General features: G+C 49.0%; 1 protein-coding gene across 5 annotated transcripts in view; it reads left to right on the top strand.

The window, feature by feature from the left end:
- Positions 1–25,701, top strand: part of LOC140917590 (gamma-aminobutyric acid receptor subunit gamma-4) — a 110,844-nt gene that overhangs the window by 33,545 nt on the left and 51,598 nt on the right. Inside the window, exons 1-4 of one of the 5 annotated variants that reach the window (XM_073360730.2) lie at positions 1,539–1,607; positions 2,215–2,466; positions 11,965–12,113; positions 12,632–12,699. In XM_073360730.2, coding sequence (XP_073216831.1) covers positions 2,411–2,466; positions 11,965–12,113; positions 12,632–12,699 — 273 coding nt within the window. In that variant the 5' untranslated portion in view covers positions 1,539–1,607; positions 2,215–2,410. Of the gene's footprint in view, positions 1–1,538; positions 1,608–1,716; positions 2,467–11,964; positions 12,114–12,631; positions 12,700–25,701 lie in introns of those variants that run through there. The other 4 variants (XM_073360728.2, XM_073360729.2, XM_073360731.2 and 1 more) reach the window with 4 other exon arrangements.

Genomic DNA, 25,701 nt, shown 5'->3' on the forward strand with positions numbered 1-25,701 from the left:
CTGAGGCCTACACCAGTGTCCTAGCCACACGACCAACTTCCCTTTCCCCATACAAGCTGTGTTATGGCCTTTTCACCTTTGGCTCGGCAGAACGAACCACTCCCAGAGACAGGATGTGATGACTGCTCTTGAATAATCCTCTCAGTGTCTCTCAGTGAAAGATCTCAAAGCACTTTGAAAGGTGAACAGGTATTATCCCCTTTTAAGAGATGGGGCCACCGAGCACAGAGTGAAATGGCTTGCCCAAGGTCTCACGGTGAATCAGTGGCAAAGCTGGGATCAGCCCACAGGTCTCCTGATGCCTGCACGAAGCAGCACTATCTCCCTGTATGGCAACAGAACAGCATTGGCAATAGTGTACAAGTCAGTTATTATTTATTATTATTATTATTATTATCCTAGCGCCTAGGACCCCCTGCCATGGACAGGACCCCACTGTGCTAGGCACTGGACAAACAGAGAATAAAAGATGATCCCTGCCCCAGAGAGTTTACAATCTAAGGGTACATCTCTGCTAGCTCTGATTGAGCTCGTGTGTTAAAAATAGAAGCGCAGCCATGGTGGCATGAGCAGTGGGAGAGGTTAACCACCCCGAGTACATACCTTGGGTCTTGGACGGGATCGTACTCAGAGCAGCTAGCCCCGGCTGCTTGCACAGCAGCGGCTACATCTGTAGTTTTAACACACTGGGAAACAGCTCGAAGTGGAGACAGACCTTAATTATAAGAAAAGAGACCACAGACACATGCAGAAAAACAGCCGGGGGAGAGAGGTGTATAGGGAAACAATGAGACAGCATTGGTCAGCATGCAAGGCAGTGGTCTCAGCACACCAGCCGTCTAATCGTGGTCAAGTTTTTGTTAGCATCCTGGCAAAGGAGTGTTTTAAGGAGGGATGTGATATGATGCCCAGTTGCCTGGTCTGCTCTGGGATGCACAGGGCAAAAAGCTGCGTTTCAGAATGTCCTTTAGAGCGAAGGATCCCAATTCTGCAAGAGAAGCCCACTGCGCTCAGTGTGAATCCCATGAATGAGCACTTGTGAGTTGAGGCCCTGGCTATTTTGTGATGGGCCGACACTAGACCTGGACATAACCCAGGAGCAAGGCTGTGCATAGAGAGCTTCGCCTCATGGGCGGGGGGGTGGGGAGGGCAGCGAGTGATTATGCTTTCTAGTGCATTAGCACCCACAATGCACTGGGTGCGCAGCGTTGCTGGCATTTGCTTCTGGCACATTTTTGCTAGCAACAGCCTCGCTCCCCAGCTTTTAACAAAACGTTGCACGTGGGTTTACACTACACTGTGACTAACGAGCGACGACCTTGTCATGTCTCGTTAGGTGACAGAGGAGAGCGAGAGCTTTACACAAGTTAATGAATTCCGGTTTTCTCCTTCCCAAAAGCTTCCATTTGGGAACTCGGTGACGCACAAATAGGCATTTCCCTTTGATTTCTGGATACAGCCTTTGTCAGCCTGGCAACTGAACTTTTTTTGCTTTTGCTTTTCCCGTTAAGAAAGGCTCAAGAAGCAGCTGTTAACCCTTGCCCTGCCAGGAAGGAGGAGGCCCTCCTCCACCTCTTGCACTAAATCGGGGGGAGCTAGGACCCTGAGTGAGTCCTCTGAGCATCTCTCTTCCTCTTCCCTGCCAGTCTCCCTCTCACTCGCTCTGCTCCTCTCCTGCCAAGGAGCAGGATAAGAAATGCCCAACTTTGACCCTTCTTTCCAAAAGGATCGGAAAGGAAGGATTAAAAGCCGGAGGGAGGGTGGGCGAGTTTGGGAGGGCTGGGGAGAGAAGCACAGAAGGAAGAAATAGAGAGAGAAGGGCAGAGAAAAGGAGGGGGACAGAGAGAAGAGGATTTCAGTATTCTAGGCTGCAATAGCAACCGGTGGGGCTTGTGCTGTACGCACACACACAGCTCTCACTGCACCTGTCTGCTGGGCACAGGCACAGCTGGTGAGCTGGGAGAAGAGGGGAAACCCTTCTATAAAGAGATTGGGCATTGGGAATTCAACAATAAAGCCACAGAGACAGTGCCCACACAGGCAGGAATGGAAGAAAAGCCCCTAAACTTGCTGGAGGGCAAGGAGACACAAAGGCACCAGGCTTGGTTTTCCTCCTCCTTCTGAACTTGGATTTTCCTGGGTGGGTTTCCCCTGCCACCGCCACCTTTAGTTTTTTGTTTGGTTGCTACAAGTGTTTTCTTTCCTGGTCCCCAGAGACTCCAGCTGCAGCACACCTGGACTGAGCTGGCCATCCCTTGGGGCAGACTGGCGAAGGAGAGAGGGGAGCCCCTGGGCCCCCCTGTAAACTGGATAGGAAGGAATCTGTCAAACTGTAGCCACGCCAGCCCGAGCTGCCTCTCTTTATGTGGACACTGCGCTTCCCTGGGATCGCCTGGCTCGTGCGTTTAAGATGTCTGGGAAAGTTTTCCTGATGTACCTGACAATCTATCCCGCCCTACAGATAAGGTGAGAACTCTGCTTTCTGCTAATGTACCTACCCCAACCCCAAAGAGATTCTGGGATTGACAGCAGCCCCCTCACCCTGTCCCTAGCATCCACTCGCCTGCCTGCTCCTAATGAGCCCGGCTGTATTTTGTAGGCTGTGTTGCTTGTCTGGTCCAAGCTGGACGCTTCTGCCTTCATTTCGCATGCCAGGTGGGGTTGGAGTCATGGAAAGGAAAGAAGCCTTATGGGACCTTTGGGGCTGAGCCACCAGTTCTGCTCCCTGCAGGGAAGGGACTAAAAGCATGTTAAGCATAGTACAAAGAGGAAGATAGGTGCTTGGAGTGATGAGCAATTAACTAGGGATGCTCCCTTCCCCTATACATCTGGCACGGGAGTCAGGAACCCTGCGTTCTCTTTGTGCCCTGTCACCTGCTGGGTGACCTTGGATAAGTCCCTTCTTTTCTCAGCACCTCACCACTCTCCCCTGTAGAATGGGGCATGACAGCTCGCAGAGACGCTGCCTGTCTTTATTAACAGCTGTTCTCCACTTTGGGAGGCTCAGGTGAAAGGCGCCAAGTATTGTTTTTGCGTGAGGAATAGTGTGTCTCCCTTGCTCGGTTCAAGAGTCTGATGAGAGGGCCTGGAAGTGCAGTGGGGAGAGAGGAGATGGTCCCGGAGGTGGCTCTGTCAGACAATGGTTAGCACGAATCTCCACATGGTGGGCTTTCTCATCTGTTTTCTGGCATTGGCTTCCAGCCGGGGTGGAAATTGCTTCTCTGGCCAGACGTGGCATTTCAGGCTCCCCCGTTCCCCGCAACCCCACGTGCTGTGCCCGCTCTGCCCATCTGCCATTACCATTCACTCAGCACCATGCCATGTGTGCCTCCGTGAACTTGCCACTGCTCTGAATGCCAGGCAAGCAGAGAACTCCCACCCTCCCACCCTCCCATCAGCATCCCCTCAATCCCCTGCAGCTAGTACGCTGCCGAAAGGGATGATTTCTGAAGAAAAGACCATTGCCTTGGTCCCATATTCAATGCAGAGGATTGGGAGTCAGGAGATCTGGGCTAGGGCAACAAAATGGCAGATGAAATTCAATGCTGATGAATGCAAAGTAATGCACATTGGAAAACATAATCCCAACTACACTTACAAAATGATAGGGTCTCAATTAGCAGTTATCACTTAAGAAAGAGATCTTGGAGTCAGGGTGGATAGTTCTCTGAAAACATCTGCTCAGTGCAGTACCAGTTGAAAAAGCTAACAGAATATTAGGAATCGTGAGGAAAGGGATAGAAAATAAGACAGAAAATATCATGATGCTTTTATATAAATCCGTGGAATGCCCACACTTTGAATACTACATACAGTTCTAGTCACCCCATCTCCAGAACCATATATTAGAATTGGAAAAGTTACAGAGAAGGGCAAGAAAAATTCTTAGGGGTCTGGAACAGCTTCCGTACAAAGAGAGATTTAAAAGACTGGGACTGTTCAGCTTAGAAAACTGACAACAGAGGGGGATCTGATCGAGGTCTATAAAACCATGACTGGTGCAGAGAAGGGAATAAGAAACTGTTGTTTACCCCTTCACACAATACAAGTACCAGGGGTCACCCAATGAAATGTAATGGGCAGCAGATTTAAAACACACAAAGGGAAGTACTTCTTCACCCAACGCACAGTCAACCTGTGGAACTCATTGCCAGGGGATGTTGTGAAGGCCAGAAGTATAACTGGGTTCAAAAATGAATTAGGTAAGTTCATGGAGGATAGGCCTATCAATGGCTATTAGTCAAGGTGGTCAGGGACACATCCCCATAATCTGGGTGTCCCTAAACCTCTGACTGCCAGAAGGTGGGCAACAGGGGATGGATCACTCTGTAAATTGCTCTGATCTGTTCCTTCCCTCTGAAGCATCTGGCACTGGCCTCTGTTCTGTCAGAAGACAGGGTGCTGAGCTACATAGACCATGGGTCTGACCCAGTGTGACCATTCTTATGCTCCGTTCCCAGGTCAACTGACTCACTACGTGACCTTGGACAAGTCACTTCTCTTTGTGCATCAGTTTCCACACCTGTGAAATGGGGATAATAATGATACTTTCACCCCACGCTACAGCGCCTTGAGAGCCTTAGGCAAAAGATACTGCAGTGCACAAGCACAGAGCAGACACACATTTCCTAACGGTGTCAGTATTGTTACATTTTCCTTTTTGTCTTAATTTCCTCTTTCTCTCTCTTCTGGTTTGTTTTGGAACCCAGCTGATGCTTCTAGCTACTGGCCAGGCTCCTCAGTTGGTGTAAATCCCTTTGACTTCAAAGGACTCTTTCCATGCAGAGAAAGAAAAATGTTAGCCTTAGGTTCTTTTTGCACCTTTGTAACTCAAATCTCCTGCAGATGTGTCTCATCTCTGGCTGTGAGTGCCAGCCGTTCCCACTGACTGCAATGGGAAGGAGGGGACGCTCAGTGTCTTGTAGGACCCAGCCACTAATGCACATGGGTCAAGGAGGCCGTGCATTTCTGCCTGCCCCTTTTCAGCAGATCAGGGTCTACTCCCAGGAGAGCACGGTTTGCCAGTGTGGCTGGAGGGAGCGCATGTATCCAGCATGCAAGATGGCCAGCCATGATCAGAAAGGACCCAGGGCATCCCAGGATGAGCACCCCATTGTTGCAGAACTGAGCCAGGAAGGAGGGTGGGAGCGTTCATCTCTGACAAACTCTACAAGTTGGCAGGTCCCTGTTGTTTCCTGGGCCCTTGATGCCCATTTCAATGGGACGCTCCAGTGGTATTGTGTGGGGCAATTAGGACTCTGTCCCACAGCCAACAGCTTGTAAAGCTTTTCTGTAGACAGCGCTGAAAGCCCCAAGCAAGGGTGTTCACGTTTTTACTATTCCTAACCCTGTTGGTGAGCTTAACGGCCAGATCGGGAAAAGAACATGTTGTCAGCAGATCATTACCCCCTCGGGCTCAGGGGAAGAGGGATTTTACTGGCTGACGCTAATTGGCAGAATAAGCCAATGTAAAGCTGATCAAATCCCATTACAAATACAGTCTGGGGTGGGGAGCATGAATCTTGATACCAGTATGCTGGTGTGCCAATCCTCCGGACCGCCAAGGCTGGGAACATGAACCCCAGTGCATTTGCACTAGTGTGTGGATCTTCATGAACCCCAGTGCAATTGTACTAATGTGCAGATCCTAGTGAACTCTGAGGCTGGGAGCATGAAAGCTCTAAGCTAAGCATGGAGCTTGTGGGGTGGGAGAGGATGGCTGCTGGGGGGGAGTGCGGGAGGGGAATGAGTGTCACCAGATTCCCAGCCCATATTCCGCTGGATTTTCACAGCTACGGTTTGTGATGTGTGACTCTGTCACACTTAGCGCCCGTGGCTCAATCCAAGTGGGGTTCAGCCTGGATGTGACCAGTTGCTGGAGCTCAAACTGATTCATGCCATCTCTCCGCCCAGCATGAGCTGCAATGACAAGTCTCCTGGCACCAGCTGGATCCTGTGTTCAGCTAACTCTGCACACCCCAGACCACCCACCCAGCAAAGGGGTGGAGGTGTCTTACGTGTCATCATTTCCAAGGGCAGATCCCCAGCAGTGTGAATGGGCACAGCTCCTGCCACTGAAGGCAACGCAGCTACGCCACATGGCACCAGCTGAGGACCTGTTTAGTTTAGTGCGGCAGAGAATTGACCTCTGGGACAATGGGGCCCTGCAGCTGGGCCTTAGGCACTGAAGGCAATAAAAGTGCAGTGGGCTGAGTCACAGATTCTGCTTTGGGATGCTGCAGGTTGGAGCCCATCCCAAGCCAGATCAGAACCTGAACTTACCCAAAGTGCTAAGCTGTGTGAATCCAGGGGTCTGTGTTGGGCCCATCTTTAGGAGAGATCCATGTCGGTAGCAGTTAAGGAGCTTCTGCTTCTCCTGAAGGGCTGGTTAGGTTGTGTGGTATCTGAGATGCCCACCCATGATGCCACCTCAGAGAATGTGCCCCTGGGTGAGGTCCCCTTCTCTGAGGGATTCCCCACTGCCTGCACGTCAGAGCCCACACAGATACATTCAAGACCCTGCTCTGCCTGCCCCTTTAATTTGGGGGCGAGGCATGTAGTTGTGGCAGGGGTTTCTAGATCCCCACCAAAGGGCAACCCACACCTGGGTAACATCATGCAGAGGGTTCTTTATCAGGTCCTGATTTGAGGTGTCCCCTCTGGGTTGGGCTCACCCTGGCCAGACTGCTTATTTCCTCCTCTCTGCCCATATCTGAATGTACAGAGACTTTTATCCTACCTAGCACAGATACTCAGTGGCACTGTTACATGTGGCAGGAAGGAGAGCTCGGTGCATGATATTTTCATTACATGGGAAGCCCCCCACAAACAGATCCCTCAAGAAGTAAATATGCAACAGTATGGGATAATAATCACCCATGGACACCTAGGGTATGTCCACATTGCAGAGTAAGCCCAGGGTATGAACTCAGTCTCAAGCCTCACCCCCTTTAGTCTACACCCAAATCACACTAACCTGGGACTCTGACCTAGGATCCTACAGGGGTGGCGGATCCAAGCCTAAGTCAAGCCGGGAACCATGGTGCAAGCCCTATTGCTAGACACAGCCCCACTGGACTTGTGCTCTGGGAGCCTGCCAAAAGTATCCCACAATCCCATGGGTTGACTTCCTTTCTCCTCTGGACAGTTCAGTTTTCCCACACTGCACCATGAACAAAGGACCAGAGTGGCTACATTTGGGGAGGGGGCGAGGAAGTCTGGGGTATGGGTGATTGGATTCAAGCCCACATGATGCAGTGTAGACCCAGGGTTCAACAATTCCTAATCTAGGGTTACAAATAAGTGTAGACTCTCAAGCCCCAGGATAACAAACCTAGGGCCTGCTACTTGACTTCTACTAACCTTGGGCTTACACTTAGAGAGAGCTGAGTGAATCACAGCCTTTTCTGTTTATTTCATTGGATTTTGGAGCAAACAAAACACTGCATGCAACCCGAAAAAGAATATTTTGTTTTTGTGTTTTCATTTTGTTTCATTTGTGGGTGGTTTATTTTAACCCATTCATTTGCTTACTTGCTCATTTAAATGACTCTAACTAAATTTCTAAATGAAAAGTAGAAATGAAACATTTTGACTTTTGGGTGGGAAAAATCTTTGGTTTTTTGGCCGAAACTATTTGCTGAATTTGACCCAAATTCACAACCCAAAACTGCATTTTGCGGCGAATAAAAAGTTTGCCTAAAAAAAGTTTGCCCAAAAAAAGTTTGCCCAGCTGTGCACCTGTAGTTTAGGTTTGAAAGTAAAAACTACTGGCCATAAAAGCATGTGAAAGGGACTGGCCAGCTCAGGGGGTTGAGTCTTACACCTTCCCGTTGACAGCTTAAATCCAGTGACAGTTGTTCGGTACGATGTATCTACAGCACCAGGCTGCTTCCCGGAGGACAGCTGTCCACATCGCAAAAATATCCTCATTTGTATCTGATGCTAAATTCTAATTGCAGCAGCACTGATTGGCCAATGAGTACAGAATTATCCCAGGGTTGGGGCACACTGGCTGTCAGGGTGCAGAGAAGCTTGCTCTGTCACTTCCCATGATAAAAACAATACAGAGCGCATATCTGGTGCTATGAATTCATAGATCTCAAGACACTTCATAAAGATGTGGAAGTAACATCGTCCATCCTTTGCGAGTGGGGAAACTGAGGCACGGGGGAGTGGTTAAATGACTGTGGCAGTGATAGGAACAGAATGGAGATCTCCTGACTCCCAGTCACCTCTTTGCTGGACTGCACCACATGGCATAACTGCTAGGGCTAGAATTTTTGGAGAGGCGCAGCTCCTCTAATTGAGGCCAGATTTGAAGAAGAGAGCAGTTCGTTGGGAGCTAAGCCCTTGAAAATCTGGCCCTGAGCTCTTTGGGTTAGCTGGCCCCACAGACTGAAATAGAGGCTCTGATTGTTCGGCAGCTATCAGTCCCCTTTGTGCCTGTTGTCTTCCACACAGCAAGTGGCTGCTTGAGAAAAGCAACACTCGAGATCACAGACACAAAGTAAAAACACTGTGTTCTTGTGCAATAATGTCACACGTTGCCCAAGAAGGGGATGTCTGACTTCATCCGTAAACAAGAGTGCATCTGATCGCTATCACACATGCCGCATGGGCCCGGTCGCAGGGCAGGGAGCGATTGTGTCACTCACAGCATTTGCCATACCGGGGGGTTTCCTCGCCAGGTGTCTGACAGCCCCGCTGCCCGCCCAGCTCCTCACTGAGCTCTGACTGCTTCACTCTGCTCACCCGCTTCTCAGCTGCGTTGCTATGCTGAGAGGTGAGTGGTTTGACATTTCGATGAGCTGATGTGAGGAGCAGGGATCCAGCTTCCCCCTGCATCTGCAGGAGACATATGGGGGCTGGATTGTACCTGTCAGAAGTTGCCAGTCAGAATTGCTTGGGCACAAGGAGACACATCCTCCAATCTTGGGAACAGCCACGGCATGTGCTTGACTGCTAACTATTTGCTATGTGACATTTCCATTGGCAGCTGTGCGTGTGGCTTGGTGCACAGACGTGGCCTTCTATCTCCCTGTTTGCTCTGTCTTTGCAGTAGCTGCTGGGCATCAGTTAGTACATCTTCCCAGCCTGACATGGTAGGATTTGGGATGGCGGAGCTTGGAAACAGGGAGCTGGGAAAGGGTGTCATTAGAGCCACACCCTTTCCTAACCCAAACATGCACACAAATGCCCTCCTTCCAGATATTTTTGTCACAACCTGGCAATGGTGCGTAGCAACAGAAAAGGACCATTTCACCTGGAACTGAACTATATCCTTCCCATGGATCTAATAACAAGATGCTTTACCTCTTAACAGGGGATAAGGCCAGGTCTGTACTAGAAAAGGGTTGCTGGAATAGCTATGCTGGAAAACCTTAGTGCAGATGCAGTTTATACCAACAAAAATGTGCTTTCTCTGGTGTAGCTTATAGCAAACCAGGGAGCAAAATAAGTACTGGCAAAAGCTCTTTTACACTGGTATAAATGGGCCTGCTCTAGGGCTTTTGCCAATATGGAAATGCCACACACAAAATCGTCCAAATCACACAAGAAACCCCACTCTCCTATTGATGTTACTGTGCCAGCCTGAGAGTAGAGTAGCCCACCCTGACATAGCATATAGGGGCTCTGGTGGCAGCATCTGGTATAGAGTTTGGTGGGTCTGCTACTGCCTTGCCATTGTGGGACTTGGGTCTTTAGATCAGGTGTAGCAGTGTGTCATCTTTCAAGTCAGAGGTCCTGGGGTCAATCCCTGCATGTGACCTGTTCAGGGATCCCTTACAAGAGGGTCTAAAGAACATTAAGTTGAGGTCTAGATGTAACCCAGGGTTACTCTGTTTTTTGCTGGTCTAATTCCTCTATTACAGGGCTTGTTGTGAACCACCACCACACAAAGGATAGGTGGCAGTAGCTGGAGAGGCATAATGCCAAGGTTGCCTACTCTCTATTGAGTTATTCTACCCTGAGCTGGGCCAGGCTAGTGGAAAGAAGTGTGTAATTTACTCTAGCCTGTGCCTGTGGGGCTGCCTCTAGCCCAAGACCTTTAGTCCCAACTAAATAGGTAGGTGGCTCATTGCCAGCAGGTGATCCCTTCTTTCCCACTGCAACAATCTCCACTCTTTGCTTCTTCCTATCAGGCATGTTAAAAAGGCAAACAGCAGCATAATATACAACCTAGTCCAATCACTGCCTCCGCTTGGATAGGGAAGTGAATCCCAGCAAACTTGCAGACAACTCCTTTCGCATAATCAAAAGGGATAATGAGCAGTTAGACAGGAAGCAATGACACAATGTGTAAATATCTAAAACACAGAGGCAGGCAGACAGCTAAATGGGTCTGATCCTCTGATAACAGAAACACCTCCACCTCTGAGTACACGGGAAAGGCAGAAAGTTTCAGACAGGTCATGGAACAAGTTTTATATGGGTTTTAACACTAGGAACCCCTGATTAATTAACTGCAAATTTGGAAAGGAATAGTGTTTCCATTCAAGCTTTCGGCCAGCCTTTGCCTCCTTGCGTATGCACTCCCAGGGCCTGCTTCCATGTCAGCAATGCAGGACCATCGCTGGGATATATCAGCACAATGGCAGCTCCTGTGGAGAAGCCCTCTCCAGCACTGGAGAGAATGACAACTGACATGTACAGCTAGGAGACATTCTTAAAAGTCATAGCAAATGTAGATGTGGAATTGCTCTGTAGTAATCGATCGGTACTGCGAGGTACTGATGGAATGAATAGTGTGGCCAGTTATTTGTTTATTGTTGTAGTTCTTCAGTAGGGAGTTGAGGATTTGGGGGTTATTGGAACTTCCTGGATGACTGTATTGATCTGACTTAGTAGGGATCTGTGGGAAAAGCAAACAGCAAAGCAACCCAGGAGCTCTAGATAAAGGCAGCCTAGCACTCACTTGAAAAGAGAGTGGGGCAAACTGTTAGCTTCAAGGAAGAGGCAAGCTTGTCTTGCCAGGCCTGGAAGTGAACACTTTTCAAGGGGACTCTCTCTGAAGCAGGGAGAAATGGTTGGTGAGTTAAGGGACCAGACTATGACAGCCAGTCTTGGAGATTATGGGGGGATCTCTGGGAATCTGAGACCTGCCAGGATCCCCGTGTGAAAGATGATTAGACACCTGGTACGCTAGACATGCATACAGGCTGCTTTATTCCCTTAAGACCTGTTGTCTCTTAAATGCTTTTGTTCTGAGTAAATAAGGCTTGGCTTTGAGAAGGCTGTCTGGTCAGTGTAATAACCACTGTCAGGGCTCTTGTGGGGAACAGAGCCTGTATCAGTCCTGCTAAGGTAATCTCAGCTAGTACTAGGGGATGCCATCCAGGGCCTGCCCTGACAGCGGGTGAATCGTGTGGTTCCATTTGGGGCCAGGGGCTTAAAGCCTGAGCTCTGGTTATGGAGGGATTTGATGAGACAGGAGGGGTCTGAGGTGCAGTTCTCCTTGTGGCTAGGACACCATGTTCTCACTGAGGGCAGGACTGTGCTTTGCTAGGCACAGGCCGGTTGTAGGGATACAAATGTGCAACATGGCTCCAGAGGGAGCTCCAGGAGAGTGCAGGGAGCTTCCCCTCCATGGATAGCCAGCTCCCCTGAGTGGTTCAAAGGAAGGAATGGAGCCCTCCTGACCCTAGTAGCAAGGAAAGCTCCAGTCTCTCTCTCCTTGAGCACCTTATAAATGCCTCAAGCTGACCTTGGAGTGGGGAAAAGAAAAAGGGCAATGGTAGGAAATCCAGCTCCCCTTCCCACTCCAGTTTGATCTACCCATTGCCCCGGGACATAGTGACAATGCTGGGCAAGTGTCTGAGGTAGACCTGGAGAACCTTAGACACAGAGAAACTCCCAAGGGCGGTGTATTCCTCTGAGGCGTAGTACTACTCTATCTCTGTGATGGTGGGTAGCCTTGGTGCCATGGGGGCAGCTCGCTCATTCTTTGCCTATTTACTCCAGGACAGAAAGCATGGAGGAGTATGACTACGATTACCTCAGCATCAATAAAACCTGGGTCCTGACCCCCAAGGCGCAGGAGACGGATGCCACACAAATCCTCAACTCACTGTTGAAGAACTACGACAACAAACTGAGGCCCGACATCGGCAGTAAGTGCCCCCCTCCGAGCCTTAGCCTTTGCTGGGTCTCCAGGCCCATTGGTGTGTGGGGCGGGAGTACATTTTTAATGGTCGCTTCCAGGAAATTCTTGGTTTGTTCCAGACCTTTTGAGTTTCTTCGCAGCAGTGCCTGTCAGCACCAGCTAGAGGGGAATCCAGTGCTGTGATCTTCCTCCCAGTGGTGCCCTGTCAGCACCAGCTGGGGGGAATCCAGTGCTGTGAGCTTCTTCCCAGCAGTGTCCACTAGTACCTGCAAAGGGGACTCCAGCCATGTGAGTTCTTCCCTGCAGTCCCCATTCCGTAACAGAAATAGCCTCAAGCTATTGTTCTAGAACCCCCTGATCTATGCGCCCACATTCCAGGTCTAGAGCTGATAGTTCTCTTGGTGTCTCCCAGCCCTCAATTCAGGGGCTTTCAGCTTGTGCCTGCCTGTTCCCCCCTTACTCCCATGTTCCTCCCTGTACACCCCTGCCCCTGGCTCACCCACATCCTTTTCACTCTCTTTCCAGTCAAGCCCACATTCATCGATGTGGATATCTATGTGAACAGCATCGGGCCGGTCTCTGTCATCCAGATGGTGAGTGTTAAAGGCTACTAGGGCGAAGGGAGATTGTAGGGAGTGAGAATTTGGGCTCTTGACTGAGCCTCCCACCCCTGGAAATGCCTCCAAGTCATTCCCATCCCTGTGTCATCTGTCATGGCTAAGGTGGCACGTCTACAGAGGGATCCAGATTTCCTTCTCCTTCCCTGGGGGAGAGATGCCAGGAGCCCTGGGAGAGCACAGCTAATTGCTGCTGGAGACAGGCAAGGCTGGGGCTTTGAAATCTTTGCCTGTCGGGTTCTGGTTTTGCAGGCCAAAGAGAAGGCTAGTTTGGATCCAGGTGTGATGGGGTGTTCACCCTCCCCTCACACATACACACACCAGCCCTGAAGGGGTTAAGGTGGCTCAGATGAGGATCAATTAACCTTATAAACTGTACCTGGAGGAGAAGCAGGGCTGCTAAGGTCTAAGGGATGATGAAGCCCAGCTGGGCAGGAGCAGGCTGGGCTTGTATAATGCCAGAACGTTGAGAGCAGAGTGGGGTTGCAGGGAAAGTGCTGGCAGTCTCTCTCTGGGCACAGAGTGGTGGGTAGAAGGAGATCCAGCAGGGACCACAAGCCCTGGAATCCTGACCCTGATGGAAGGGGTTTACCCAGAGGAGTTGTGGGGAAGAAAGCCTATGCAAGGAAGAAGCCCAAAGAATGAACAGTGAGGGTTGAGATTGTACAGACTTTGGCTGCCACTGATAGAGTCCCTGGGCTGGAACCTGGAGTAGCAGGTGGGCCCAAATTCCCGTACCAGCCACTGGGGAAGTGGGACAGACTGGGAATTGGCATGGAGGACTGCCTGAGATGGTACATGGGCAGATTGTCTGGTGGGATTGTCTGGCAACCCTGGAAGGAGAAAATGATACAGTGACCTGGCCGGAGGGCTGAGTCAAGAAGAGAGAGCACCCCAAGTCCTGGAGAGTGAGAGGGACCATGGGGCGAGTGAGTGATGGAAGGGGGGGGTCTAGACTGAACAAGAGCTGACCCCCAGACCCAGTGGTGAGTGAACCCCATTACTCCAGGACCCCCTTCTCCAAATGCCCCAGGTGCCTGCGCTTTGGATAAATGATCCTGCACCACCAAGTGACAGAGGATGTTCTGACAGTGATGGATGCCGTTGTCTTGCTGGTCTTTGATGCATGAACAGGCATCTTTGGGTGACCGCTTCCCCCAGCCTGGCGGGAAGGAAGGAGATTGCTCTCATTCTCAGGCAACCTTCATACTAGTGAACTGCACTGATGCTCCTGGGTTGACAGTGTGTCACGATGAGATGTTAGGCTGTGTGAGAGAGCAGTGTAATTCACTGAGAGATAGGAATATACCCACTGGAGATAGTTGCTATGGTAATGGAATCATAGTGTGAAACATGGGTGCATGAGCTTGTAGGTTGCCATGTATGAGTTCTGGATGGAACCAGCCATAATTAATGTTCATATTTTAATTGCAGTAGTATGTACAGGCCCCACACAAGAACCAGGACCCCATTGCGCTAGGCCCTGTAAAAACACACAACAGAAAGAGCGTCTCTGCCCCAACGGGTTAACTCTAGGTGATTGGAAAATGCCAATTTATTTTTTTGGAGAAATTTTTAAAAAGTTCCTTTTCCCCAAAAAACTTTTCATGAAATCCATTCATGTGTTCAATAAAGAAACAAACTGAAAGGTTTTGAAGATAGTTATCAGTAAAATTTTGGCTGGGGAAGGGAGGGAGTTTCCTGGAAACCAAAAATAGATTTTATTTTATTTTATTTTATTTTTTTGGCCAAAAAACAAATTGAAGCTGAAAGTTTGTAGTGGAAATGTTTCAGTTTCCTTTTTTTTTTTTCCATTGGAAAACTGGACAATTTCAGCCAAAACAAAGATGTTCTGCAAATGGGTTCATTTTGGTTGAGCCACCATTTTGTGGCTGTGAGGTGAAGGTTGTGGGTTTTTTTTGTTTTTTTTAAGTTTTGATGAAAACTTTTGAACTGTCTCTAAATCTAAGCCATAAGGTGTAGCAGTGTTTGCCCCTGGGAAGTATATACTGCAGATGGCAGCATGCAAGCTAGCCAGATGGGGACCTGGCTGTGCACTGCTTGAATAATGAAGATATTATCAGGAGGCTTAGGGAATGACTCCCTCGTCTTATATTCAGAGGGCCTCTTCCATTGCTTCCCCTTGCCCAGTGCTTTTCAGGGAGGTGGCTCAAGGCTGGTGAAAGTTACACACCTAAGTGATGAGAACACCCCTCTCCCCAAGAAGGAGAAGGGGCGGGGTGCAGCAGGGTGGCTGCCATGTTGAATTTCTTAGCTGCATTCCAGGTAGCCCCGTGGGTAAGGCAGACAACCAAGCCAGCACTGTCCAGTGCTGCTAGCTGCACTATACGTGCTGGAACGTAGGCATCAGCTGAGAGGGACTTAGAGGGATGCAAGAGATATGAGGTGGGATGAGCCCATATGATTGCTCCATACTGCTGCCACTATCTCAGGCGTGAGACAGAGTCCGCTGCTCACCGCATGCAGCCATCAGGTCTTAATGTGCTGTTCAGAGCCAGTGAGAGGACATGGTAAGGTCTGAGAAAATCAGCAAATAAAAATCCCTGATCTTAAAAATTATCAGGACCGGTCACTCTGATTCTCTGTATTCTGCCCATTCCTGCTCCATGTCCATTCCTCCTGTCTGTTCCCTGTCTGGTTCTGTGTATCCCACCTGTTACAGGAGAGCTCTCTGCTTGTATATACATGTAATAGTTAGTTAATAGATAAGTGCCAGTAGATGACACTCAAGAACAGGTAGAGTTTGTAGGACTAATAACATCCTTTGTGCACTGCAGATGCCTTTGTCAGCGCAGCACTTTACATCAGTTCTTAACACGCTGTGAGCAGTGGGATTTGTGAGCTCTTAATGCTGCCCATGTTTCCATGAGTTCCATTATATTTCCCTCAACAAAGCAGACTACATGCTGTCTGTCTAAATGGCTTTCATTTTACCAAGGAGAAAACAACAATAAGACAGACCCAAAGTAAAGTCTCCATAGGAGAGCATAGTGTGTGCATCTCCTATGTAGGCAGCAGCGACTCGTGGAACAAAATGAGTCCTCAGAAATGTAAAGGTGCAGGACACCTAAAACAAAAGGCCTCAGAGTGAAGCTACAGACAGCTGGACAGCTGCTACAGTTCCATTACCATGTGTCACCTCTGCCTCCTCCATCTCACTGTGTCCCAGCAACTCTCCCTCTGTTTCATCTGCTAACTCTTTTAAGGCAGAAAGTTCCTTGGAGCTCCTGGGCAGCCCCTTCATGCCAGAACATGGTTTGTTGTGAAGGTGTTCTCTAGCTGATGTGGCTTCCTTCCACCCTCAGTGCCTTGTTTGGAGTGAGGGAGAGGCAGATGCAGAGGCCTAGAGCTTGTGTCTTTATTCACAAAAGCTGCACATTAATTTGCTCTCTGCACACCACTTTCTGCCGCAATCACAATGTTCCAGATCCTGGATTTTGTGTATTGTGTGCAGTTCTGGTCTCCCATGTGGAAGAAAGATGAATGCAAACTGGAACAGGTGCAGAGAAGGGCTACTAGGATGATCAAAGGAATGGAGAATCCACCTTATGAGAGGAGTCACAAGCAGCTTGGCTTGTTTAGCCTAGCCAAGCGAAGGCTGAGGGGAGATATGATTGCTCTCAATAAATACAGCAGAGGGATAAATACCAGGGAGGAAAGAGGAGTTATTTATATCAACTGCCAATGCTGGCACATGAACAAATGGATATAAACTGGCCAGCAACAAGTTTAGGCTTGAAATTAGATGATGTCTAACCCTCAGAGGAGTGAAGATTTGGAACAAGCTTCCAAGGAGAGCAGTGGGGGCAAAAAAAACTAACTGGCTTCAAGACTGAGCTTGATAAATGTATGAATGGTATGGTATGAGGAGACTGTCTACAATGGTGTGTGGCCCATCGGTGACTGCTAGTACAAATATCCCCAATGCCCACAGATGGCACACTAGAAGGGGAGGGCTCTGAGTTATTACAGAGAATTCTTTCCCAGGTATCTGCCTGGTGGGTCTTGCACATGTGCTCAGGATCTAACTGATCACCATATCTGGGGTTGGGAAGGAATTTTCCCTCAGGTCCGATCAGCAGAGACCCTGGGGGTTTTCGCCTTCCTCTGCAGCCTGGGGCACAGGTCACTTGCAGGTTTAAACTAGTGTAAATCATGGATTCTCTGTAATTTAGTCTTTAAATTGTGATTTGAGGACTTCAGTAACTCAGCTAGAGATTAGGGGTCTATGATAGGAGTGGGTGGGTGAGGTTCTGTGGCCTGCAATGTGCAGGGGGTCAGACTAGATGATCAGGATGGTCTCTTCTAGCCTTACAGTCTATGAGTAACGCTCAGGGAATATCCTTCCAGATTCCTGGACAGGCTTTGGTAAGAATCAAAGGAGATTGTTCCCACCCCATATCTTACACTCAGCCCAGCAAATGCTGAGGGAACTTGGGGAGTTCATGCCGTGTAGACATGGGGCCAGATACTCAGGTAGTGTAAAGGAGCATGCTTCCATTGAGGTCATTGTTGATTTATACCATTTGAGGACCTGGCCTGTGATCCACAGAGCTGATCACTATATGCACCAATAGCATTGACATGTGAGAGTGATCCATTTCTGTCTGACCTCCACTTACAAAAATCCCCTTCTCCTGCAAAGCTCTACCCTTTCTCCAAGCAAAGAAACATAAGTCAGAAGATGGGAGATGCAACCAGGAGTTTAGAGCATGAGCTCGGGGGCAGGGGGGAGGTGTTTTTAAGTATTAGTGCAAGTTTTTAATCCTTTTCTAAATTGGGATCCAGGAATGTGCAGAGTCTCTGGTGCAGGCACTGTGCACTCACTGTGCATAAGGAGCATTAAGGCATGGCTGGCTCTGGGAAATGACCCACATCTGCAGGGCTCCAGCAGAGAAGTTGCTTTTGTGGGCCGATTCACACAGCTGCAGCCTCTGACAAGCAGAACTTTCTGTGCACTAAATAATCACTGCAGCTAGGACTTCCATTCCGATGAACCATTCAGGGCGAAGCAGCGGGGCCTGGGAAGCGTGATGCCGCCGGCTCCGCAAGACAGCTGTGTGTCAGAGTCACAGCTGGCCCCGTTGGATTTTTTTATAGTACATGCACATGCTGCTAACATGGCTTCTGGTCAGAGGGAAGGAGGAGGAGCTGGGAATCCAACTTAGATCTGCCAAGAGTTTCAAAAGTGAGCCTAATATTGTTGGCTGAGAATGCTCCCACTTCCTGACATCTCAGGCTGGAACCCCCACAACTGTGGCCCCCAAGAACTCGAATCACTTTTGAAAAGCTCCGAGACTGCAGGGTAGGTTTGCAAAGGCACATGTGGCAGGTAGGTGCCTAACTCTCACTGACCTCCAATAGGAGTCAGGTGCCAAAGTGCCACTTGTGTCATTGCAACTCTACCCGTGTGTCAGAGGAGCAGTAGCTCCTTCTTAGGAGTGATGAAAGGAAATGAGACCGAACTTGTCCTGGCCTAAGGAGACTGCTTTGACTCTGTGTGGTTCTTAGCTCTCCAGACTCCAGCAAATGCAGACTGCTTTTCACTAGGACTTTCTGTTGGTACTGACTTCAGTGGCATTGACAGAAATACACCACCCAAGCCTCTGAACATATGATCCAAATTCTTCTGCCGTCTGGTTTTAATAGAAACCGTTCACATCTGATCTTTTACCTTTTCTGTGCTGCTGCTTTTTAACCAAGGAACCTCTTCACTTCTCCCCCAAACTCTGAGCTCTTCCTGGTTGCCTGATCGCTCTCTGATGTTTTCCCATATGCAAAGAACAAACCATGTACTTTCAGTCAAGATGACCTGCATTTCAAAGTAAGGAAATCAACAACTAGACAAAGAACAAGAGTATGCCTGCGAGAGCATAGTGTGTGAGACTCACTTTGTGACCTTCTGCATTTGAGCTGGAAAACAGCTCTGCTAGCAGCAGACACTCCTCTAAATGTAAAGGTGCAGTACACAGGGACCAAAATGCTAACATCTTTCAGTTACATCACTATTTATAGCACCTTGGCTAAGCGTGTCAGTACCCCTTCTAAGTGGCTGGGCCACCTGGAATATAAGAGCCTACTACTGCTACTGGCTGATGGAGTTATTCCTTTAGCTCAAGTAGTAGTGGTCTTTGCTTTTGGTGCTCTAGCTTACAGGTTCAGTCTCTCACCGTACTGTAATAGTTAACTACCTAGCCCAATGGGATCCTGATCCATGAGTAGGGTGCTATGGAAATGCAAATTAATTATAATATCCCCTTCATCCATCAATGTGGCACTATTTTATCAGTGGTGGGAGCTGTCATCTTATTCATCTCTGGTTCAACCTTCAAATGATAAATTACATCAGGGCAGAAAACTTATTTTGTTCCTTAAAAATGAAAAGGGGATTTGAAAGGCCCTGCTTTAGGTGTGAATTTAGGATCCTTCTCATCAATCATCCAGTGTGAACAGTGTTATTAATCAGGAGCTAGCTGAAGGCAGACAGGCTGAAAAAATGCAAACAAGCTTTACAGTATCCTGTACAGACTGAAACGACCATCTATCTCATCTCTGTGTGTTGATTATTGGCTCATACTTAGAGTTATTTATTAACAATGGACAAACCTCTCAATCCCTGTACAAAAGAAAGAAGGATCTCTCTGAAACTTCACACTCTACACATCAACCCAGGGGAGAGCTTTTCTGCTGAGCTGGTAAAAATCAGAAAGGTATGGTAAAGATTTGGGGGCTGATTTTTTCCCCTCCTGCCTTTCAGCGGGTAGAGTCACTTTCCCCTTTGTAAAGCAGATGTAAAACACTCTCAAGTCAGCATGGGACAGCCTGGTGTACCTCGCGGCGTGCTGGAGTGAGAGTCAGGATGCCTGGGATCTAACTCTGCCACTGACCTGCTGGGTGACCGTGGCAAATCACTTCCCCACCTTCTGTATGCAGATTGTAAGCTCCCCGCGGCCAGCAACATCTCTGACAGCGTCTGTGCAGGACTAGCACAATGGGGTCTTGACCTCGACTGGGGCTTCTAGCCACTGCTGAAGCATCAATAAGCACTGGTAGCATGTTGCATCACTTTGAACAGGCATGGCCCCAGGGGGAAGGCAGTGGAGAATCTTGTCTATGGGTGTGTTCTGAAAACGGCCCTTGCCCTTTTCTTGCCTCATCTTGTTTCCAAAACCTAAACATCCCATTCTGGAGTCTGACTGAGCTGGGTTTGGCTCAGGAGCTGAGTGGGGAAGGTTTCTGTGGGAGCTAAGGGGCACAGTCAGGGTTGGGTGGGCAGTGTAAATCAGGTGAGGGTGACGATGAATGAGGAAGTAGTGTATGGCAGTTGGGAACCAGTAGATCCCTTCCCTGTTCATTTCCAGATGGTCATCTTGTGGCTTGGATGTTAACTGGACTCCACTGAAAACACTTTCATCCTTAACTCTTCTTTAGCAAAGGGCTTTGTTAGGTGTCTTTAGGAGTCATTATTACAGCACATTTCTTTGCAAGGGGCGGCTTCAGGGCCTGGGACACAGTGGGGTTGCTGATTTGATTGGTTTAATTCTGGGTCTTCCCACGATCCACCAGGTGTGTGAGATTAAACTCCCTTCCTAGGACAGGCACAGATTACATAGGGAAGGAATGAGGGGTCTTGCACCCGCTCAGGAGCATGGGGGAAGAGTCTGTAATGTACGTGCCCAGCAGAAATGAGCTATTGTTTTAAGCTGTGTTGTTTGGTATGTCCCTTCTCTGGGGCATGCTGTTGATTTGATCTGACCTACACTCAAAGTCCCTGGGTGCACTGACTAACCAGTAAAAAGAAAAGGAGTACTTGTGGCACCTTAGAGACTAACCAATTTATTTGAGCATGAGCTTTAAATTTAATAAATTGGTTAGTCTCTAAGGTGCCACAAGTACTCCTTTTCTTTTTGCGAATACAGACTAACACGGCTGTTCCTCTGAAACCTGACTAACCAGTGTGATGAAATACAGCCTTACAGCAGGGCAAGATACCCCATGGGGTCATTTTCACCCCATAGGGTCATTTCAAACATTTCATTTGTTTGAACATCACCAGGGAGTCATCAGTGCAGGTGAGATCACAGGCAGGCTGAAGATAGAGTGGAAATGGCTGATAGTGAGCTCCCTGAGGGAATGGCCAGGATGGGCATGGCAGTCTGAATAAGAATATGCGCTAAATCCCAATCAGATTGACTCCCATTGACTTCTATGGACCCAGTGTGTGGGCCCTAGGGAGGAAAGGGCAGAGGGAAAGGGGTAAGGGGCACATCAGCAAAGACAATGAAGCCCCCAGTGATGATGAGGATGGAGGAGAGGCCAATCAAGGAGAGGCAGTCAGAGAACTTGGAGATGAAGGAGGGGTCTGACCTGGGAGCTGGAGGTAAGCTGCTAAGGAGAAGTTCGAGGAGAGAGGCTTGAAGGAAGAGAAGGGCCTTGTCACAATGTGACTGGTCCCTTTAAGAGGAAGGAGGCAAGTGCAGCTGTGCCTGGTCAGCTGTCTCCCAGCTGGCCCTAGAAGACGGGAGGGTGCCAGGGAAAGGTGCCTGGAAACAGGTGAAAGGCAGAAGGAGCCCCGGGGGTTGCCAAGGAAAGGAGCTGTCGGAAGATTGAAGGTGAGCTGTCACGGTGAGCTGCTGGGGGGTGAGTTTGGGGGAAAGCTGTTGGGCGGACTGGTTAGAGCTGGGGAGCCCTGCTGAGTGGCAGGGAGGCTTGTGCAGAGGCCCCTAGGAATGCAAAGAAGAACCAGTGTGGTCAGCGTAAGCTGGGCCCAGAAGCAAGGTGTTGACTTGGAAGAGAGGTCCCCAGGAGCAGGGGTGAGACTCAGATGAGGAGGCCTGGGCAGTGAAACACTGCGGGGAGCCTCTTGCAGGAGACCTGATGTGGGGCTATAGGAGAAGGTTCCTGGGAGAGAAGCAGGCCTGGGAGCTCTCAGGCAGATGGCCAGGGGAGTGGGGCTAAAGGAACTGGGATCACATGCTTAATGACTTTTGAGTGGGTGACCTGGGAATGGGATTGAAGAACTGCTGCCTTGTCACCTTGTTCTCCTTTGGGGAGATGGGAGAACTTCTTTTTACCATGAGGGATCTGTGGACTGTGGCTTTTTATATGAATAAAAGAGTTGAATTTGCTGTTGACAATAGGTCTTTGCAATAGGTCTTTGGAGGAGGAAACTGAGGCAGGTCATGCCTGTGCTGCCAAGCTCAGCTCCTGGAGGGCACCCATGTCAGGGTCACCCTGTAACATTTGGCCCCAGAAGTGGGAGTCCAAGACCCCTCCCATCCAGGAGGGAGGACTGGCAGAGGATGAGGCCACCCTCACCACCAGGGGTATGTTTAGAGGCCACCCGAGGACAGGCCTGGACGAGAGAGTGGAGAGGCTGATGCTACTGTTAGGAGTTCAGGTAACATTGACAAAGCTGAGTCTCCAAGCTAACCACACAGCTAGGCCAGGGTTTCTAAAGGGCCCAAAGGAAGCTGTACACCCAGCTCCCATCATCTCTCAGTGGGATTTGGGCACCTGACTCACCTCAGAAATCCCAGCCTCCAACTGCATCTGATGGGGCAAGTGTAAAAACGTCCTGATTCATTATTCAAGGGCACAGCTCTGACACAGACACTTACAGAGGCTGTGCGCTGAGATGCTTGGACGGGGGCCAGGAACATGGCTGGCCAAATGAGCTGTCACAAACAATGCTGCTATTTTCAAAGCCGGCTAGGGGATTTGGATGCCCAGTTAGAGTCCCATTAATCTTGATGGCATTTGGGTGCCCAATTCCCCTTGGCAGCAGCTTTGCAAATCTCAGTATTATCTCTTTGGTCTCATTGTGAATCATTTGCAAAACTATAGTTGTTCTCTTTGATGGTGTTTGTGAGAACAGGCATTTGGGGATGGCAGGGGGAGGAGGCTGTGGCCATGCGGGGAGGGGTGATGCTTTCTGTTGGAGACCTGAGGGACCAGGAAGTTCTGCTTTTTAATTAATTTTTGCTGATGGTGGCTGTTTGCTGGAGGGATTTACAGCTCTTTTGTTGTGTGATGGGTTTATCACTATAGATTACAGTGTTAACTGGTGTCAAAGGCACTTAGAGTCTTCCTTCCGGGGTGTTTAAAGCTAAAGAAATAACTCGGTAAAAATAAGAGTTCACTAAATAATGTGAGTGAACAAATTTCAACCCCTGGGGAGTCTGCAAACTGTCTATGAGAGTTGGCATGGATGGGAGGGGAGCAGTACGTTTCCTACTGGCTTAGGAGGGGAGCACGAGATAGAGAACTTCCTGGGCCATGGAATGCTGTGTCCTCACAGAAGGCTCTGGCTCAGACCTCTCCCCTCTCTGGATCCTTGAGATACAACACTTCATTCCCCTGCAAAGCAAAGCACAAAACTCAACCACACAAGCACAGAGACAATCACACAATTATTGAATAAACACAGCAATAATAAACTTAAGCACGGCACCTCCCTGAGTGCGCAAAAGTGATGGTGCTCCTTGTTGTAAGCCCCAGGACATGAGTCAACACCGCAGTGACTCATTGGAGGCTGGTGGCTCTTCACCATGGTATTTGCAAGGACAATGGAAAAAGGGAATGGAACAAGCCAAAAACCCAAACAGGTGGCATTAGACCATACGCCCTGGAGAGCTGTTCTGGGCGTGGTGGGATAGGCGCAGTGCTCCACACCAGAGCTGATTGAAACGCTGGAAACATTGCCATTCTGAGTAGGTAGCTTCTTGTACCCACTTTGCATTGGCACAAATGATCACACAAGATGCACAAGGGAGAAGCAGGCCTGTGAAATTCATCTAGGGCCAAATCCGGCTCACTTAAGTGCCTGCGACTTCAATGGAAGTTGGACTGCTTCCTCATACATTATTCATAGCAGATTATTCGTGCAGCTCTCTGCATAAATGGTTGGATAGACCCCCACAGCAGTTAAATCTCCGAATGTGTGCTTTTTATAATCCTTCCATATTTCTTTAGCAAATAGTAGTGCCTCTATTACATCTATAATGCTGCACCTACTTGCAGTAGTTACTATGCAGCATGCAAACTAAATTGACTATGAAGAACATATTTTCCAAGATTTGAACTGCTGCAGAATAGATCTGCATCTATGGCGCACTTGTTAAAACACCGAGAGGGGGGGAAAAGGCCCATGTTTGTTCATGATCAGCTGATGCGTAATTAACTTACAAACGTTGTCTTGTAAAATATAAATTAAATCCTCATTGGACACACTTTATCATGTAAAGTATAAGCGCAGCTTGAGTGAAGAAAACTCCCCACCAACTGCTTTCATATATATCTCAAGTAGTCAGGGAAGGAGAGTTTCAGAGTTAAAACTGACAAAAGGGACTGCTACGAAGGAAGGTCTGGTTCCACAAAGCTGACTTGAGAGGGATCCCTTGTTACGACCTCCAGGTGAAAAGAGAGATGGAAACAAACTCTTGGGTTATTTAGTCTGTCATTTCTGTATCGGAGCAATAGCTTGCTTTGAAGACAGTGAGTGTAGTGGTTAGAGCAGGGGTGGACAAACTTTTTAGCCCGAGGGCCAGATCTGGGAATAGAAATGGTACGGCGGGCCATGAATGCTCATGAAATTGGGGTTGGGGCGCAGGAGGGGGTGAGGGCGCTGGCTGGGGGTGCTGGGGCTGAGGTGGGGCTCGAGATGAGAGGTTTCGGGTACAGAAGGGTGCTCCAGGCTGGGATCAAGGGGTTTGGAGGGCAGGAGGGTAATCAGGGCTGGGGCAGGGGGTTGGGGCGTGGGGAGAAGCTCAGGGGTACAGGGTCCCAGCGGCACTTACCTCAAGCAGCTCCTGGAAGCAGCGGCATGTCCCTTCTCCGGTTCCTACGCGGAAGCGCAGCCAGGCAGCTCTGCATGCTGCCCCGTCTGCAGGCACAGCCCCTGAAGCTCCCATTGGAGCGCTGGAGGGGGCCATTGGAGCATGTAGGAGCCAGAGCGGGGCCATGCCGCAGCTTCTGGGAGCCGCATGGTGCAGTCCTCGACCCTGCTCCCCGGCTGGAGCGCCGGAGCGGGGCAAACCCCGGACCACAGCAGGAGCTCGCGGGCCAGCTTAAAATGGCCCGTGGCCGTAGTTTACCCACCCCTGGGTTAGAGCATGAAATGGGACTCAGACTTCCTCCTGGGTTCTAGCCAGGGCGTTGCCACTAAATCAATGTGTGCAAATCACAGGTCAGTTGCTTTATGACTCTTTTTCCTCTCCTGTTTAAAAAAAACTGCCAGGCTAAAAGGAATATTTACATCGTGACTGTACTAGCTTGACTGCCCTGGAGTAAGTAGGGAGGAAACTAGACTGCAGTCCTGAAATGGGTGTAATACACCTTTTGGGGGGGGTGGGTTTTAAGGTGCTCAGATACTGTGGTGCTCAGCACAATATAATTCTATAGATAGTGATGTTTTTTCCCCAATAATATTAAAATCCTACGTTTACATTATGCTTCTCTTCCTGAAAGATCTCAGAGTGCTTCACAAACAAACAATCTAGACAGGAATCACTTAGCTCAGCACTCATCTGTTCAAATATTCCACCTCTGGGGTGGAAAATGATGTCTGTGTAACAGCACACAGCAACATTACAGAACTGCATAAGTCCGAAAGGTCCAGATTCTCATCCCAGACACACCAACATAACGCCATTGATTTCAGAGCCATTGCTCTGGATTCATGCCAGTGTAACTGGGTCAGTATCTGACTGAAAATGAAGAAGAATATGGTCTGCATTTGAAGTAGATGTACTGAGTACTATCCTATCCAGTCTGAAAATGTGTACTGCTTATTTGGAGCTCCATTCACTTCAGAGAGCTTTGGATTAAGCCCTTGGCTTCTAACCATGGCTCATCATTCTGTCCTTATTAGACGTTATTAGAGCTGTTTGAATCTTCAAAAATGTTTGCAGCTATTCGTTCAGGTTTTCAAACAGCCCTTTGCTTCAACCCCTTATT

This window comes from Lepidochelys kempii, chromosome 9, assembly GCF_965140285.1.
Source record: "Lepidochelys kempii isolate rLepKem1 chromosome 9, rLepKem1.hap1, whole genome shotgun sequence".
NCBI classification, from domain to species: Eukaryota; Metazoa; Chordata; order Testudines; family Cheloniidae; genus Lepidochelys; species Lepidochelys kempii.